This window comes from Thalassophryne amazonica, chromosome 4 (genome assembly GCF_902500255.1).
Source record: "Thalassophryne amazonica chromosome 4, fThaAma1.1, whole genome shotgun sequence".
NCBI classification, from domain to species: domain Eukaryota; kingdom Metazoa; phylum Chordata; class Actinopteri; order Batrachoidiformes; family Batrachoididae; genus Thalassophryne; species Thalassophryne amazonica.
The window spans coordinates 58,729,010-58,749,241 of record NC_047106.1 but is presented as its reverse complement, the minus strand read 5'-3'; the positions used below and the strand labels follow the sequence as shown (position 1 = coordinate 58,749,241).

At 40.3% G+C, this 20,232-nt stretch overlaps 1 protein-coding gene across 2 annotated transcripts in view; it reads left to right on the top strand.

Moving 5' to 3' along the window:
- LOC117508264 (von Willebrand factor A domain-containing protein 5A-like) overlaps positions 1-20,232 on the top strand; it is a 142,250-nt gene that overhangs the window by 58,631 nt on the left and 63,387 nt on the right. For both annotated transcript variants that reach the window (XM_034167945.1, XM_034167946.1), the window contains exons 7-13: positions 2,393-2,541; positions 14,133-14,221; positions 14,336-14,480; positions 14,580-14,659; positions 14,749-14,863; positions 14,960-15,118; positions 15,317-15,420. In XM_034167945.1, coding sequence (XP_034023836.1) covers positions 2,393-2,541; positions 14,133-14,221; positions 14,336-14,480; positions 14,580-14,659; positions 14,749-14,863; positions 14,960-15,118; positions 15,317-15,420 — 841 coding nt within the window. The remainder of the gene's footprint in view (positions 1-2,392; positions 2,542-14,132; positions 14,222-14,335; positions 14,481-14,579; positions 14,660-14,748; positions 14,864-14,959; positions 15,119-15,316; positions 15,421-20,232) is intronic.

The following is a 20,232-nucleotide window of genomic DNA, read 5'->3' as shown; positions in this document are numbered from 1 at the left end:
TGTCCTCAGGAACTGCTGCAACCTGTTACCACACGTTATGATTAATGGCACGTGTTGCTGGAGAATTATCAGGAACCATAACGCACGGTCAAGAATAGTGTTCCGCGTTGTTGCGCGCTATTGCGCGTAACAGCGCATCGTTAAGTTCTGTCACGTTGTGAACAAGGTGAATTGTCTCCACACACCCATATTCATCCAACTGAATTCAGATTGCTCCAGGTTTTCAGAAGAACTTTGTGACTGCATGTGTAGTTGGGCTCTGTGCCATGGAGTGGCGCAGAGGAGGAGGAGGAGGACAGAGCCAGATGTGTGGCTTCATGCGGCTCTCGTCTCCCGCATTTTCCCAAACATCAGGCACATGCAGCAGGTGGAACACCTGCAGGAGCGCGCTGAAGAGCACTGAAATTAGACTTTTAGCTGAATTGGTGTCAGCAATCAAACTGAATAGGGTGCAGCAGGGTTTAATTGTGTGCATGCTTCTTCCTCCACCGGACTGGAGGAGGTGTAGAGATGTCTGGCTGCACGTGAGTCTCCTCTCGCTCCTCTGGTTGCTCAGACTCGTTCTCCCGCTTATCGGTTACAACAGCAGGTGGAACACCTGCAGGAGCGTCCTGAGGAGCTTCAGCAGGAACTGTGGAACGACACTTGGAGCCGAGTTTAATTGTGTGCACGTGACAGAAAACTGATTCATCGTGCACGCAGTGAAATGTGACGCCACGTTACAAGTCGTGTCAAAACTTGACAGTTTCCATATCACTTCGTAATAATGTGTGACAGTTTGGGCTCCAAGAACCATCACAGGAACCACTATGAACTTTGTCACGTTCTATTAAGGATCAATACTCATCAAGATAGATCAATACGCTCAGTTACGACCTCCACGGCGTGAGATGAAATGAGGGTGGTGTGTGACATTCGTGGAAGATTTTTTGACAGACAAAAACATGCTCCACGAATATCAAGAATATCACGCACCAACACGCACTATTAAGAAACCTATTCAGATGCGTTAAGTCACATTAAGAATGTCAGGAATGTGTCACGAATGACAGAAAAATTACATTCGTAACGCGTCTTGGTTATGTGTAAACGCACCTTAAAAGTAATTTACCAAACTGGTATAATTGTAAATAAAAAGTTAGACAAAGGTTTGTAGTTGATCACCACGACACAAAAAACAAATAATTTCTTTACCTGTATTGCCAAAGGCAGAGCAGGTCTACACACTGCTTAACTCACTATGACCTCGGCCAAAATTGAAGTTGGATGTATTGATTGCAACTGTCGCCATCAGGGGGTAAAACCTTGTGTAGAGGATATCGGGACAAATACTTTGTGTATACAGGTGAAACTTGTACACGTGGTCACTTCATTAAGACTTCAGACCAGTTTGACATTGGGTGTGTTTCGGTTCCACTTGTGGCCACCAGGTGGCAGGATTTCCGATACTGTGTGTTGGTGACATCTTGACAAACACTTTGTGTTTGATTTACTTAAGTTTGTATGTGGTAAAACGTGCAAACACCATAGCACTTGCAAAAAAGTTTATGCTAATTTAATACTGCCTGTTTGCCTTTATGAGTATTTATGTATATAATTTATCAAAGCCAAAAGGAAATTTAGCGGGTGCCGATGGCATCTGTATTTTGCACATTTGAAACCTTGGCTTGTGCTTGACAGACTTCTGTTCAAGCAGCAGAGAGGCGCTTCTTCCTTGTTCAGAAACTTTTAAAAAAATCATTCATTGTAAAGGTCAGGCATGTTTACTTAATGGTTTGCTTCATGCTTGCTTCTTTCAGATTAAATGTATCCCATGCATGAAAGGTGGCACAGAGTTTTAACTTTTCTGCACTGACCACAAAGTACATTTTAGTGCGACACCTAATCATTACTGTCATTGATGTGTCACGCTATGACCACGGCACACACAGACACACGTATTGGAGTTTGTGTGGGACATCATGGCTGTGCTGAACACACATGTGAACACATTTATGTGCTGGCTATGAAAAAACAATCAAGCAAGAAACAATCTGCTATTTCAGACATTTAATTATTGTTCTGTCTGTGGTCAGTAACTGGTGAATAATTATGGTGCCTTCTGCAGGTGGAACGCAAAGAGCGGTATGCACAGTTTTCTATGCAGTGTATATATAGATAAGAATTTCTGATTCCAACAAAAGTACTGTAGTTCCCCTAATGAGGTAAAGCTGCCAGTCTGCACTTTACACTCATGTTCTGGATTTGTTCCGATCTTCAGTATCCTGTGGCAGATAGCTAAAACAACACACACATTGTGAATGTCACAATATTTTTGGACCTTATTATAAGTACATTAGAATAAATCCTATATGACAGATTTGCTTCCATTTGTCTCTTTGTTGTGTTTCAGGCACTCTGATGGGTGACCCAGTGGTGATGCTGAGCCTGTACCCTGAATTCCCACAGGCTGCGATGTCTTCAGTTGCCACATGTGGAGAGTTTGTGTTTTTAATTGATCGATCCGGAAGCATGGGTGGTGAACGCATTAGAAGTGCCAAGGTATTCACTAAGTCTACATTCTGCATGAAATCGGTCAGTAGGGGATACACAACTTCCCTTTTTTTATAACTAGCCTTAGTTATTAAAGTGAATTAATTAATTTATTCGGCACACAATAACAAAAAAAAAAAAACTCAAAACAACTCTACAGTGATCCTGTGTGGCCGAAAGGGTGAGGGCAGAAGCAAAGCTTATGAATACCCAGAGGTGTCAAATCCGGCTTCAGAAAGTAAAAACTCTCCCATGTGTTGCTTCTACCTGTGCACCTAAAACAGGTGATCTAAATAATTGGCTCATCCACCTGCCTACAATCAGCTGGTTTATTGGGAAGGTGGAACAAATATGTGGCTGAACTTTTACTTTCTGAAGCTGGATTTGACACCTCTGTAAATACCCATCCCCTTATACTATAAAAATAAGAAATATATGCATGCATGCACACATAAACAGAATTTCATGAATACATATCTATACTCTATATCTATACTCTATCTCTCTCTCTCTCTCTCTCTATATATATATCTGCATACACATACCCATGATGACAAATACCAAAACAAAAAAAAAAAGCAAAATTAGTCAATGAACTCTCAAATTTACAAAATACAACCAGACAAACAGTGGCGAACACCACACAATCCCGAAAGCAATAACAAATTCAATAGTCTTCAGACTATAGCAAGCAGTTATATTATTTGATGTGGTGCACCTCACACTGCTCCTGCTCGAAAGACAGAGAGGTCGCGCACGCGACATTGCGCCGACGCCTGCCCGTCAGCGCACAAATTCGAACTGATTCGCACTGTTTTGCTTTATTTGTCCAAACGTCATCCAAACTTCGCACTGTGTGTGAAGGGGCCTTAACTTTATATATAATTTATATTGTGATGTAATCAACCAAGTCCCAGAATTTTAGCATTTGTAAACAAGCAAAGAATGGTTTTGTTCACTCACAATATGTTTTGTTACAGATAATTCTTATAGTAAGTAATGTTTATTTATAAAGCACCTTTCACAGACAAGGAAAGTCACAAGGTGCTTTACAAAGACACACACAGATAAAAATTCTGACAATAAAATACAATGTACATCACAATAAAATAAGACACACACAGTGGTCATAAAACAGCCCTCTCACTACTAAGTTTTGAATGCCTGGAGAAACAGATGGGTTTTAAGTTTGCTCTTAAAAACATCAACAAAGTCCAGCGAGCGAAGAGACAAAGGGAGATCATTCCACAGCCTCGGCGCAACGGCCTGGAAAGTGGGTACGAGGGACCCTCAGAAGGTTCTAATCCACTGACTTCAGGCTCCGAGCAGGAGCGTAGGGACATAACAGGTCTGTAATATAGGGGGGAGCCTGACCATGCAAAGCTCTAAAAGTCAACACTAGGATCTTAAAATGGAAAAACAATGACACTGGGAGCCAATGAAGAGACTTTAAAATAGGAGAAATATGAGTCCTTCTGTTTGAGCGAGACAGCAGCCTTGCTGCAGAATTTTGGACCTGCTGCAGACGGGACATCTCCTTTTTGTTCAGACAGGAAAACAAACTGTTGCAGTAGTCCAAACGAGAAGATACAAATGCATGAATAATCAACTCAAGATCATCTTTTGAAACAATTGATCTGAGTTTGGAAATCTTCCTCAAGTGGTAGAAACAGTTTTTGGATAGCTGCTTGGAATGATGCTCAAATTACATTTTTTTTTAATCAAAGATAACACCTAGGTTTCTCAGGCTAGATTTTGCAGATGAGCTCAAAAGACCTAAATACCGTTTAATGACATCATTGGGGCAACCACCAGCACCTCGGTTTTATCCAAATTTAACTGCAGGGAATTTGTGCTGAGCCATTGTTTTATTTTCTCATGGCAGTTCAGTAGCGAGTCCAATTTCTGGATCTCAGAGGCTTTAAATGAGCAGTAAATTTGGATGTCATCAGCAAATAAATGATAAGAAACATCAACAAACATCGAAAAAAAACATCGAGCAAAAACAAACTTGGGCCCAAAATAGAACCCTGGGGTACACCACACTTCAAACTGGCAGAGTCAGAAATGATCTGATTTGCAGTGACACTAAAACTACGACCTGACAAATAAGAGATGAACCATGCTAGAACGGTCCCTGACAAACCAGCTGAATCGCGTAGTCTTGTTTGCAGGATTTTATGATCGACAGTGTCAAATGCAGAGGAGAGATCTAATAGGACTAGAACGGTGCTTTTTCCACAATCTGCAGACATCAAAATATCACTAGATACTTTGAGTAGGACGGTTTCCATAGAGTGATGCCTGTGGAAACCAGACTAATAGGTGTCAAACATGTTGGAAGTCACTAAGAAGGAAATTAGCTGATCATAAACCGCCTTCTCCAAGACATTGGACAGGAATGGAAGTTTGGAGATAGGTTGGACATTTTTCAGATCAGAAGGGTCCAGATTATACTTTTTGAGAAGTGGTTCCACAAATGCATGTTTAAAAGAGCTGGGGAATACACCAGAAGACAGGGAGACATTTATCAACTTGGTAACTCAAGGCCCAATGACATCAAACACATTAACAAGGAGTCTACATGGTAGAGCATCAGGACATACAGAGGGCTTCATCCTGGTTATCAAAGCCGAGATATCAGCCTGTGTTAAAGGATTAAAAAGGACCATGTACGAGGAGCAGGCTCAACAACATCAGGGACACAGTATGTGTGCAATGGGAGATTAGCTTTGATGTCCTGAATTTTTTTGCAGCCAAAAAAACTTAAGAAAACTATTGCTGTCAGCTTTGCAGGATACAGGTGTTAATGGAGCAAAAGGACACACAATAGAGCTGATAGTGTCAAAGAGCACCTGGGTTTTTTCTTATTTTAAGATGATAAGCTGACGAAAATATTCAGATGTAACATTTTTTTATCATTTCATTTAAAGAGGACATAAGTTCCCTGAGATGCAACCTATGGACCTCAACTTTAGAAAACTTCCACAAATGCTCAGTTTTCCAACATAGTCGCTTCAAATCTTGGATACAGTCATTAAGCCAAGGATTTATGGTCACCAAGTTGGTCTTAGTCACCAAGTTGGATTTAAAAGGTGCGACCTCATCCAAAATGGATTCACAATGACTGTTGAAAGTGTGAAGAAGGCTGTCCACATTATGACACTCCATGAACAGCTTAGAGTCAAACCTGGCTGAGAAAGCAGCTGCAGTGTTCTCAGTGATGATGCACCTCTGAGCGCATCATCGCATGATGATAGCTTTATTTTGCAACAAAAATATTGGATTAGTGTTAGTTTTTTGTATATATTTCCGCATACCTCAATACAGTAGGTCATATATGGAATGAGCAATGAATGCTATAAAATAGTTAATGAGCATTGGGAAATGAAATCTTGTGTTTTGTGCAAAATTACAATGGCTTTTGACATTTTAGATTCAACATAATTAATGTGTTTTCCATCTGTTTATCATCAATAACAACACCAAGAATTTTTGTATGAGTTACGATTTCAATTTCAGTATCATTCAATGATAAATTTCTGCAGAAATTCCCGGACTTGTTTCCAGATATGATACATTTTGTTTTACCAAAGTGGAGCGATAATTTGTTTGAATCAAACTATTGTTTAAAATTCTGTAGCTCCTTCTCCATCATGTCTAAAGTCTGTCCTAAATGATCCCCACTACAAAACACTGTTGTGTCATCAGCAAACAAAATACAATTGACGGGCCTAGAAAACAAACATACGTTATTAATATACAGAAGAAACAACAATGTCCCCAGAACTGAACCCTGAGGCACCCCACAAGTAATTTTCATGACTTCAGAATTGGTCCCACCATTATGTACACACTGATACCTATTGTGTAAATAGCTAGCTATCCAATCATATGCCAGTCCGCTGATACCATACCTCTGTAGTTTCTCCAATAGCACAGTATGGTCTATAGTATCATATGCTTTATGTAAATAAAAAATTCCTACAGTATATTGCTTATTTTCAGTTGCATTTGTAATCTGTTAAACAAAATCAATTACAGCCAGTGAAGTAGTGCGATTTTTTTTTTCTGAAACCATATTGCTGTTCACTAAGTATGTGTTGTTTAGTTATGAAATCATTTAACCTCTTTAAAAATACCTTTTCCAAAATTTTTGGAAGTTGTGGTAGGAGTAAGATTGGCCTGTAATTTGAAAAGACATGTTTATCACCAGATTTAAACAGAGGTATCACTTTAGCTAATTTCATTCTGAAAGTAAATTTCCCATTCATTAGTGACAACTTACAAATATACCTGAAAGGTTTAACAATACAGTCAATAATGTTTTTAATCAAAAACATATCAAAATTATCGCTATCAGTTGATTTTCCCTTGAGTTTACAAACAATGTCAATTATTTCATATTCATCAGTTTCTTTAATGAACATTATATCCTGAATTTTATTAATTGTTTTACTGTAATCCAAAGAGTGCACTCCAGAAGATACAATTGAATCTGTTAAATTTTAACCCACATTTACAAAGTAATCATTATGGAAGCCCGTTTGCGCCACTTGAAAAAAAGTTTTTTTGATTAATTGCGAGATAGTATCTCGCAATTCTGACTTATTATCTCGCAATTTTGAGTTACTATCTCGCAATTTTGAGTTACTATCTCGCAATTCTGACTTATCTCGCAATTCTGAGTTACTATCTTGCAATTCTGAGATACTTTACGTTACGAAATGCATTGCCCCCTACATGGTCATTCCATTCGATCATTGAAAGCTATTTTCGGTGTGGTTTCACAAACAGTGAGATTTGGACGCTATTACATGAGGAGGATGACATTGAAATAAGCCTCCGAACTTTACAAAGAACTTTGGCAAGGAACCATCTCTGGCGCAGGCGAAATAAAACGGATGTTGTCGAGGTGGCGGAGTTCATCCATCAGCAGCTACAGATGTCGGGTCAACAACACGGCTACAGATGGATGCACCAGAAGTGCTGGATAGCTGGCATAACCACGGACAGAGAAGCTGTCCGTCTGTTGTTAAGACTCATGGATGGTGGTGGCATAGATTTACGAGCAAGGCATCGCTTGAGACGTGTTGTGCCGGATTCAGCACCCCTGCCGTGAAAAGCACCCCCTTCGCGGGAACGCGCATTTGAACCTCGTCGCCTTTAAACTCACATTTAACAGCACAGATAGACAGTTTGCGCAACAAAAACGTACAAAAATCAATATGATCCTTATTCTATGTCAATTGAACAGAATATGTTCATATTTACGAGCACTAATTGGCTGGTTTTGTTCAGTAGGAACGAAGCGTCTGATATTATCATGTTTATTTTATGACGTTTCATCACACGATGGTGTTTGTTTTTAGTGTTTATTTGTTAAAATGATATTAATTTTATTCATTGATTGACGTTATGAATGAATATGCAGCTTGAATCACTGTGGAACGTTTGAGGACCCTGTTGAAATTAGCGTCCATTCCTATTGTCTGTATATATTATGTCTGTATATAATATATTAATTTATTCAGAGTATCCTAATCATCATCATCATAATTATTAGTATGATGGAAACTATTATTATTGTTGTGATTAAAAAGAAAGTTACACACAACACAAAAGTGAAAAGAACGTGTATTTTTGGAAGTGTGTGTTAGATATATTTTCTGCATACACTGAACAAAAATATAAATGCAACGCTTTTGTTTTTGCTCTTTTCATGAACTGAACTTAATATTTGAAACATTTTCTACACTCAACAAAAATATAAACGCAACACTTTTGGTTTTGCTCCCATTTTGTATGAGATGAACTCAAAGATCTAAAACTTTTTCCACATACACAATATCACCATTTCCCTCAAATATTGTTCACAAATCAGTCTAAATCTGTGATAGTGAGCACTTCTCCTTTGCTGAGATAATCCATCCCACCTCACAGGTGTGCCATATCAAGATGCTGATTAGACACCATGATTAGTGCACAGGTGTGCCTTAGACTGCCCACAATAAAAGGCCACTCTGAAAGGTGCAGTTTTATCACACAGCACAATGCCACAGATGTCGCAAAATTTGAGGGAGCGTGCAATGGCATGCTGACAGCAGGAATGTCAACCAGAGCTGTTGCTCATGTATTGAATGTTCATTTCTCTACCATAAGCCGTCTCCAAAGGCATTTCAGAGAATTTGGCAGTACATCCAACCAGCCTCACAACCGCAGACCACGTGTAACCACACCAGCCCAGGACCTCCACATCCAGCATGTTCACCTCCAAGATCGTCTGAGACCTGAGACCAGCCACTCGGACAGCTGCTGAAACAATCGGTTTGCATAACCAAAGAATTTCTGCACAAACTGTCAGAAACCGTCTCAGGGAAGCTCATCTGCATGCTCGTCGTCCTCATCGGGGTCTCGACCTGACTCCAGTTCGTCGTCGTAACCAACTTGAGTGGGCAAATGCTCACATTCGCTGGCGTTTGGCACGTTGGAGAGGTGTTCTCTTCACAGATGAATCCCGGTTCACACTGTTCAGAGCAGATGGCAGACAGCGTGTGTGGCGTCGTGTGGGTGAGCGGTTTTCTGATGTCAATGTTGTGGATCGAGTGGCCCATGGTGGCGGTGGGGTTATGGTATGGGCAGGCGTCTGTTATGGACGAAGAACACAGGTGCATTTTATTGATGGCATTTTGAATGCACAGAGATACCGTGACGAGATCCTGAGGCCCATTGTTGTGCCAACATCCAAGAACATTACCTCATGTTGCAGCAGGATAATGCACAGCCCCATGTTGCAAGGATCTGTACACAATTCTTGGAAGCTGAAAATGTCCCAGTTCTTGCATGGCCGGCATACTCACCGGACATGTCACCCATTGAGCATGTTTGGGATGCTCTGGACCGGCGTATACGACAGCGTGTACCAGTTCCTGCCAATATCCAGCAACTTCGCACAGCCATTGAAGAGGAGTGGACCAACATTCCACAGGCCACAATTGACAACCTGATCAACTCTATGCGAAGATGTGTTGCACTGCATGAGGCAAATGGTGGTCACACCAGATACTGACTGGTATCCCCCCCCAATAAAACAAAACTGCACCTTTCAAAGTGGCCTTTTATTGTGGGCAGTCTAAGGCACACCTGTGCACTAATCATGGTGTCTAATCAGCATCTTGATATGGCACACCTGTGAGGTGGGATGGATTATCTCAGCAAAGGAGAAGTGCTCACTATCACAGATTTAGACTGGTTTGTGAACAATATTTGAGGGAAATGGTGATATTGTGTATGTGGAAAAAGTTTTAGATCTTTGAGTTCATCTCATACAAAATGGGAGCAAAACCAAAAGTGTTGCGGTTATATTTTTGTTGAGTGTATATGCACAAAAGACCCATTTCTCTCAAATATTGTTCACAAATCTGTTAGTGAGCACTTGTCCTTTGCCAAGATCATCCATCCCACCTCACAGGTGTGGCATATCAAGATGCTGATTAGACAGCATGATTATTGCACATTTGGGAATCAATCCCACAGCCTTCTGGCTGTGAGGTAACAGTCGTAACCACAAAGCCACATGCTGCCCATAAATGAATACTCCTATAGTAAACTGTTTTATTTTCTATGTATGTATTGCAGTTTTATTATATGTAATTATGGGTCCAAGCCAAAAGTGCTGGAGCCCTCTTGAAATTTGCGGCATTATTATTCTTATTATTATCTATTACCTATTAGTATCTGCATTGTGAATATACTCCCAAAATACCCCCCACATTTTGTGCCATTTCCCACTCAGTGTAATTGGAATGATATTTTCCCTAATTAGTGAAACAAATTTGCTACAATTAGCTAGAATTAGTTATTTTGCCAAATACAAAGAAAAACTCACTAACTGTACTATATAAGGAATATAAACACTTTGAGTTAAAAAACTACAACACTATGATATTAAAAAACAATATTAAAATCAATATTTTAGCTATATAATTTAAGCAAATAAACTTAATTCTGATTTAAACACTATGCATACCCAGAACATAAAGAACACAACAACAGCATTAAAATAAATTCCAGCAATTTAATGAAATTAAGGTAATAAAGTATTTATTGTATAAAAACGCCATTCTAAACACAATCATATTCCCATATACCCACTTACTCCACTCAAGGGTCACAGGGGGGCTGAAGCTTATCCCAGCAGTCATGGAGAAAGTGGTAGGCCTCACCCTGGTAGGCCTCACCCTACGGTACACTGGCATTGAGTACCAACGTCGGTGTACCATAGGACCACATGGGTACAGTCATTTAAGTCATCAATTCACCGAACTTACATGTGTTCAGAAGTGGCCCACACACACACACGTCAACTGCAATATTAAAAGATTTGAGCAATTACCTAAGAAACCTAAACGTATAAAGTGTTCATTTTATTTGAAACACCATTTTAAACATGATATGCAATAAAATTAAAACATTTAAGCAATAATATAAAAAAGTCAAACTGTTTTGTAATTATAACACCACTTTAAACATGATAAGAAATACAATATTAAAATAAATATTTAAGCAATAATAGAAAAAAGTTAACAAATAAACTGTCTTGTAATTATAAAATCACTGTAAATGATTAGAAATACAATATTAAAATAAATATTTAAGCAATAACATAAAAAGTTAACAAATAAACTATCTTGTAATTATAGCACCATTGTAAATATGATTAGAAATACAATATTAAAATAAATATTTAAGCAATAACATAAAAAAAGTTAAACTGTCTTGTTATATTATAATACCACTGCAAACATAAGAAACACAATAAATAATAAGTATTGAAATAAGTATTTGATCCTCTAGAAAAACAGAGCTTAACAATTGGTACAGAGACATTTGTCTGCCATTGCAGAGGTCAGACGTTTCCTGTAGTTCTTGGTCAAGTTTTCACACACTGCAACAGGGATTTTGGTGCACTCCTCCATACAGATCTTCTCCAAATCTTTCAGGTTTGGAATTTCAGCTCCCTCCAAAGATTTTCTATTGAGTTGAGGTCTGGAGACTGGCCAGGCCACTCCAGGACCTTGAAATGCTTCTTACGGAACTCCTCCTTAGTTGCCCTGGCTGTATGGTTGGGGTCATTGTCATGCTGGAAGACGCAGCCATGACCCATCTTCAATGCTCTTACAAAGGGAAGGAGGTTGTTTGCCAAAATCTCATAATACATGACCCCATCCATCCTCCCTTCAATACGGTGCAGAAGAGCACCCCCAGAGTATGATGTTTCCACCCCCATGCTTCACGGTTGGGATGGTTTTCTTGGGATTGTTCTCATCCTCTAAACATGGTAAGTGGAGTTGATTCCAAAAAGCTATATTCTGGTCTCATGTGACCACATGACCTTCTCCCATGCCTCCTCTGGATCATCCAGATGGTCACTGGTGAACTTCAAACGGGCCTGGACATGTGCTGGCTTGAGCAGGGGGGCCTTGCTGCCCTGCAGGATTTTAAACCATGACAGCATCATGTGTTACTAATGTAGTCTTTGTGACTGTGGTCCCAGCTCTCTTCAGGTCATTGACCAGGTCCTCCTGTGTAGTTCTGAGCTTTCTCAGAATCATCCTTACCCCACAAAGTGAGATCTTGCATGGAATCCCAGACTGAGGGAGATTGACAGTTATCTTGTGTTTCTTCCACTTTCTAATAAATAGTCATAACAGTTGTTGTCTTCTACCAAGCTGCTTGCCTGTTGTCTTGTAGTCCATCCCAGCCTTGTGCAGGTCTACAGTTTTGTCCCTGGTGTCCTTAGACAGCTCTTTGGTCTTGGCTATGGTGGACGGGTTGGAGTGTGAATGACTACGTTTACATGCTGCCAATAACCCTTTCATAACCGGAATATTAGCAATAACCCGGTTGCACACGGCCATGTAAACACCCGCAAAAACCTGAATATGCTCATATTCTGCTTTTTAAAACCTGAATATGACCGCTATGTTACTCCTTTTCTAACGTGAATATCAGGTCATATAAACGCGCATCGGGATATCCCCATAGTAAGGAACATTATTTTGTGTTCTGCGCATGTCCTCTCCACAAGGAATCTTGGTCTTTTGAGTATGGCAACTACTTGTATGCAGTGCGCGCAACCCACTGGACACCACCGAAGCAGAGGTAAACAAGTATGGTGAAATCCAGACGCGGCAGCACAGCACCACACTTTTGGAGCGAGGAGGAAACCGAATGCTTCAATCAGCTGGTTTATTGGGAAGATGGAACACATATGTGGCTGCACTTTTACTTTTTGAAGCTGGATTTGACACCTCTGGGTATATGTTTTCGCAAAATTTGTCCCGTAACGAAAGAAAGACAAACAATACAAGTAAATGAAAAGGAACCAATAATGAGCATTGTCCTCCTTAGGAAGCAGTCACTTAAAATTATCCGGATCTGAGAGCTCTCTTATTATAATTTTTGCTTCCTCGGGAGATCCATTTAATTTAATCCACACTTGACAGTTCCTGCTCCAAGCTGCTTGTAATTTTTTCTGTTTTCTTTGAGCTCTGGCTTGTCTTGCAATATCGGCATTTTTCTTTGTCAAATGTTCGTTTGCATACACCTCAGTTCCTCTCAGCTTTTTTGTTTGCCTTAACAATTCGTTCTTAAATTTCCTGTTTGCAAACTGAATCATAAAAACCGGTTTAGAGTTTTTATCTTTTTTTGTAATTGAATGACAGTCTGCAGTATCGTTGTTGTCCTGAGATGGGGAAAAAAAAAAATAACCTGTTGCTCCAGGTTAGTGAATTTTTCCCAGTGTCTTCATCCATACTGGCACTGCTGCCGAGAGCAGAAGCCCTAGCATATGTTCGATGTTTAATGTTTCATCCAGACACAATCAACTCCTTCATCCTAATATGCTGCTCCAACTCATCCACACGGTTTTCCGAAATGTGTATTTTATTGTCTTTCTCTTGCAATACTTTCCTGAGCAGTTCTGTTTGTTTTTTTCACCACTCCACTTAGTTCCTCAGACATGAAATTCAAAGACGGTTTAATTTCATCCAAGTCTTCACCACCAAAGTCTGCTGATCATTAATTAGCATGGAAGAAGGGAAGGCTTTACAGCAAGGAATGATCTCTTATTTGCAAAAAATAATGCAGATGCTGTCAACTCAAATACATTTATGGAAATGAGTATAAACACCAACGGGTTGCAACTTGGCAGCAACAATAACACTTGTATGCTACAATTTATATTTAATTGGAAAAGAATAAAAAAGACTGAGACTGCTGGTAAAACAGAAAAGCAAGTCGCATAATTTCCATCAGATCTGTGTTCTCAGATCACCTTTTTGACATCCTGGTGGACACATCCTCAGCTTTTTATCACTGTTGTCCTTCAACTTAGTTTTTGCTATAATATCTTTGAGTGTGGACAGCTGCTACTACAGTGGCAGCATCATTATCGAGCGGTCAATGAGTAGTCAGTGTCAAGCGCCAAGCATCATTTTAGAGCATTAAAGTCAACGGCTCGAATAGTCTGTTCAACCTCTATAAGTGAGGCGTGCTCTTTCATGTTGGCTTTCACTGTCTTGTCCTTTTCCTCTTAGGACACTCTGCTGCTCCTTCTGAAGAGTATCCCACTGGGCTGCTATTTCAACATCTACAGTTTCGGGTCACACTATGAACATATCTTTCCGTAAGTGAATCCCTTTTTTCCATTCTTTCCACACAATTGTTTTGTTGTATCACTGTTCCTACATGTGGATATATTGGTGCATGTTCATGATTGTGCTCATGTTTGTAATGGTAGGAAGAGTGTGGAATACAGCCAGAAGACCATGGATGAGGCTCTGGAGAAAGTTCAGGAGATGGGAGCTGATATGGGAGGAACAGAGATCCTTCAACCACTCAAACATATTTTCAGCCATCCGTGCATTCCCAACCACCCAAGACAAGTAAGAAATTAATTTTTATTCACTTTCATATGGCTGATGGTGGATATTTCAAAGAAATATAAGTTTTGTGTGTGTATGTGTGTGAACTCTCCTCCCTAGCTATTTGTCTTTACTGATGGTGAGGTGGGTAACACCAAAGAAGTCATAAAACTGGTGAAAAATAATTCAGTGTCTCACAGGTTTGGCTTCAAAAACACAGACACATGGTAGATAATGTATGCTCATGTTCTCATGGTGTTGAATAAACCATTAAATCATGGTGTTCTAGGTGTTTCTCATTTGGGATAGGGCAGGGTGCAAGCTCTGCTCTCATCAATGGTTTGGCCAAAGAAGGAAGAGGTCATGCTCAGTTCATTACAGGAACTGACAGGATGCAAGCCAAAGTAAGAGACAAAAACACAAAAATTAACATTTTGTTGTAAGACATGAATGTAGTTGAAAGCTACATATAAAAACTGTTATGTATTTGTCTCCATTAGGTGATGCAGTCACTGCAGTTTGCTCTTCAGCCAACAATGTTGGACTTCTCAGTCACATGGGATTTGCCAAATGACATATCTGTCACTGTTCTTTCTCCACCCATCACTACAATTTTCCAGGGTCAGAGATCACTGCTTTATGCCCAACTTACTGGAGCGGTATGAGTGGCATTTGACTGTTTTTCAGCATTAAACCAACACAGACTGTGAAATATGCAGTTGTGCAGAATAGTATTTGCTTGCAATTTTCTGTTCAGTTTTTGTGACTAAAAATGTGAAGAAACTTTTTTTATGTTGACACACTTTGTGTTTTGCAATATTCACCAATTAACAAATAAAGATGTATTTGTGCCTCAGACCTCAGAGGAAGCAGAGGGTTGTGTGACAGTGAAGTACACTCTGGCAGGTCATCCCACTCAGAATCAACTGAAATTCAGTCTCCAACCTACAGAGGACACTGGGTAAAATAGGTTTTATCCTGGATAGTGGCTTTTCATTGACATCTGTTTGAGGTTTGTTTTTGTTTGTTTTTTGTTTTGTCTTGTTTTGTTCTGGGTTTTTTTTTTTTTTTTTTGGTAAGATATACACTCACCAGCCACTTTATTAGGTATACCTGTTCAATTGCTTGTTAACACACATAGCTAATCACATGGCAGGAACCCAGTGCATTTTGGCATCTACACGTGGTGAAGACAACATTAAAAGTTCAAACCGAGCATCAGAATGGGGAAGAAAAAGGGATTTAAGTGACTTTGAACATGGCATAGTTGTTTCTGTCTGACGGGGTGGCCTGAGTATTTCAGGAACTGTTGAACGACTGGGATTTCCACACACAACCATCTCTAGTGTTGACAGAGAATAGTCCGAAAAAGAGAAGCTATCCAGGGACCATTTGATCTGTGACACCAGCCGTTAAATGAGGCGCAGGTCCTGATTCAGGATTCCCCGTAGATGTTCGGTGCCTCCTGACTAACTAATCCGTTACATACATACGAGGGCTGTCAATAAAGTAACGGTCCTTTTTATTTTTTTCAAAAACTATATGGATTTCATTCATATGTTTTTACGTCAGACATGCTTGAACCCTCGTGCGCATGCGTGAGTTTTTCCACGCCTGTCGGTGACGTCATTCGCCTGTGAGCACTTCTTGTGGGAGGAGTCGTCCAGCCCCTCGTCGGAATTCCTTTGTCTGAGAAGTTGCTGAGAGACTGGCGCATTGTTTGATCAAAATTTTTTCTAAACCTGTGAGACACATCGAAGTGGACACGGTTCGAAAAATTAAGCTGGTTTTCAGTGAAAATTTTAACAGCTGATGAGAGATTTTGAGGTGATTCTGTCGCTTTAAGGACTTCCCACGGTGCGAGACGTCGCGCAGTGCTCTCAGGCGGCGTCATCAGCCTGTTCAAGCTGAAAAACTCCACATTTCAGGCTCTATTGATCCAGGACGTCGTGAGAGAACAGAGAAGTTTCAGAAGAAGTCAGTTTCAGCGTTTTATCCGGATATTCCACTGTTAAAGGAGATTTTTTTAATGAAAGACGTGCGGACGGGTCCGCGCGTCGGGACGCAGCCGACGCAGTGCGGCGGCACAGGAAAAACACCTCCGTGTTGATAACCATTTGTTTTAAATCCAGGCGGCTTTTGATGGCTTTCAGTGGAGTGAGTATATGAGAAATTGTTTAACAGGCAGGACATGTTCCAACTTGTCCTTAAGGCTTTCAACAGAGGTGTTTTTCCGGTGGCGGAGCATCGCGGCAGCTGCGTCCCGACGCGCGGACCCGTCCGCACGTCTTTCATTAAAAAAATCTCCTTTAACAGTGGAATATCCGGATAAAATGCTGAAACCGACTTCTTCTGAAACTTCTCTGTTCTCTCACGACGTCCTGGATCAATAGAGCCTGAAATGTGGAGGTTTTCAGCTTGAACAGGCTGACGCCGCCGCCTGAGAGCGCTGCATGACGTCTCGCACCGTGAAAAGTCCTTAAAGCGACAGAATCACCTCAAAATCTCTCATCAGCCGTTAAAATTTTCACTGAAAACCAGCTTAATTTTTCGAACCATGTCCACTTCGATGTGTCTCACAGGTTTAGAAAAAATTTTGATCAAACAAAGCGCCAGTCTCTCAGCAACTTCTCAGACAAAGGAATTCCGACGAGGAGCTGGACGACTCCTCCCACAAAGAGTGCTCACAGGCGAATGACGTCACCGACAGGCGTGGAAAAACTCACGCATGCGCACGAGGGTTCAAGCATGTCTGACGTAAAAACATATGAATGAAATCCATATAGTTTTTGAAAAAAATAAAAAGGACCGTAACTTTATTGACAGCCCTCGTATAACTAATTTTGTCTGCTTTATGCATATAATGGATTTGGTCTGTTTTAAAAATATAACAGACTTGATCCATTTTAAAAATATAACTGAGTTTTGCTCACATTGGATAAAGTGCTCTGTCTGATCGCAATGCACTTCCATTAAAATCCACGAGCAGTCTGGACATGCACAGTAACAAAGTTACAAATTAACGTTCAGCGCTGACACTCGCTGATTTGAGGAAAATGGGACCGGAGTTGTTTCCCTGATTAAAAGCCCGACCGTTTATTTTTTTTATACGGTGCTCAGACTTGGACCCGCTGCCTGACGTACGCCTGTTAAATCAGACACAAAAGGCTGTGATTTGACACTTTTCTGCTTTCATTCCTTCGTCTGCCATCATATTTTTATAGTTTTTGCAGTGCGCACACTGATTACATTTCGGGATTAGATCAGATCAAAAAAGTCTGCAACTTTACAACACAAAGTCTGAAAAAGATGAAATTATACATCTTACCTTTAAATTGGAGGTGATGATTGTACAAAGAAATGCTTGTTGAGGGTCAAATTAGTCCAGAATAAAACATAATCCAGCGACGGAGAACTTTAAAACTGTCACACGTCATTGCATAACACGGAGTTACAGAGCTGCAGAAGCATGAATCAGGCTTTAAATTCATTAAATAAATAATCATAAATTGTACATTTGATAGCTTATCTATTTTTATATTTATTTTATTTTGTACCTGGATGTGTTGCTGTATGTGGTAAAATGATTTTAAAAACTTTTGAAAACGTAAAAGGTTCATTCAGTAGTTCCACACAGTTGGACCCAAAATGGCGCCATGTTCTGAGTTGACTTTACTCTCTCAATCAAGGGAGTCTAGGGTTAACTGTTTTCAGAATTTGGCTGGAGTGTTGTTTGGTCCTAATCTCATATGTTGGTTGATTGGACATTCACTGTTTGTTTTTAAAAGAGCTACCTTTATTATTTTGTTTTTAACAGTCACAAGACCTAAGAAACGTGTTCTGTCTTGTTCTTTCTGACCATCAGAGAAGGTCTGTAATAATTGAATATGCACTACACCCATGTGCTGAGGTCAAAATATAATATCTACAAACCTAGATGTGTGACTGGTGTGATGTAAACAACCTGGTGTAGGAACCTAGAACACAAGCAGACAACTCATTTTCATCTTCTCGCCTAAGCATTCATTTTGTGCATATTGTTACTATGAGCCAGCATTGGAGTTTCACTGCCTGTGCTCATAGCCTCATATCCCATGAGTTGGAGTTACATTTTGTCCTCCAGAGGCTACATAGCTGATGCTTGTCTCTTGGGAGTTTTGGCGTTACTTCGGCAACGGAGTGTTGGACTTTTTAAGTAGCCATCTTTATTCCCCACTGGGCTTGTTTTGCTACTTGCGCAGTACATCCACTCATTGCAGGAGCATTACTATTTTGTCATCAAGGTGAAAAGAGAAGTGGCAAAAGCTAAGGAAAGGGTATATAGTGAGCTGTACAAAACGTTGAACAATCTAGAAGGAGAAAAGCACTTGTACCAATTGGCCAAACAAAGGGACAGAGCTGGAATGTATGTTCATTAGGTTAAGGTAATAAAGGATACAGATGGTAATGTGCTGACAAGTGAGGAGAGTCTGTTGTGAAGGTGGAGGGAATTTTTTTTTTTGAGGAGCTGATAAATAAAGAAAATGAGAGGAAAAAGGCTTGATGATGTGCACAGAGTAAATAAGTAAATGCAAGAGATAAGTCAGGATGAAGTGAGGGCAGCTACGAAGAAGATGAAGAGGGGAAAGGTAGTTGGTCCAGATGACATTCCAGTGAAGGCATGGAAATGTTTAGGAGATATGACAGTGGATTTTCTAACCAGATTGTTTAATAAAATCTTGGAAAGTGAGAGGATGCTTGAGGAGCAGAGATTAAGCATGCCATTTCCTATTTTGAAGAACAAAGGTGATGTTTAGAGCTGCAGAAACTACAGAGGCGTAAAGTTGATCAGCCACAGTATAAAGTTATGGGAAAAAGTAGTAGAAGCTAAGCTTAGAAAACAGGTGAAGATCTGTGAACAGCAATATGGTTTCATGCAGAGAAAGAGCATTACCAATGCAATGTTTGCTCGGAAAGTACTGATGGAGAAATATAGAGAATTCCAGAAGGAGCTGCATTTGTGTGTTTGTGGATTTAGATAAGCTTATGACAGGGTACCAAGAGAAGAGTTGTGGTATTGTATGAGGATGTCTGGAGTGGCAGAGAAGTAAGTGAGGGTGGTGCAGGATATGTACAAGGATAGTGTGACAGCGGTGAGATGTTCAGTGGGAATGACAGATTCATTCAAGTTGTAGGTGGGATTACACCAAGGATCAGCTCTGAGTTTATTCTTTCTTCATTGCAGTGGCGATAGACAGTTTGACAGATGAGATCAGACAGGAGTCTCCATGAGCTATGATGCTTGCAGATGACATTGTGATTTGTAGTGATAGTGGAGAGCAGGTTGGGTCTACCTTGGCAATGTGGCAATACACTCTGGAAAGCAGGGGAATGAAAGTCAGTAGGAGTAAAACTGAGTACATGTGTGTGAATGAGAGGGAGCCCAGTGTAATACTGCAGTCACAAGGAGTAGAAGTGGTGAAAGTAGAGTTTAAATACTTGGGGTCAACTGTTCAAAGTAATGGAGAGTGTGGTAGAGAGGTGAAGAAGAGAGTGCAGGCAGGGTGGAGTGGGTGGAGAAAGGTGGAAAAAGTGATTAGTCGCCAAAGAATATCTGCAAGCCACGTTAGTTTCTTGTACTTTTACCGCTTCTGCAGAGCTGAAATGGTCGTCTATCCTGCTCCTCCATTCTGGCATGGTGAGTGCAGATTCCTCATGACCTCATCTCAGTATTGTGTACAGGCTCTGATGGCCAAGAAGAATGAAATGGAACAGGAGTTATGAATGTTAGTAA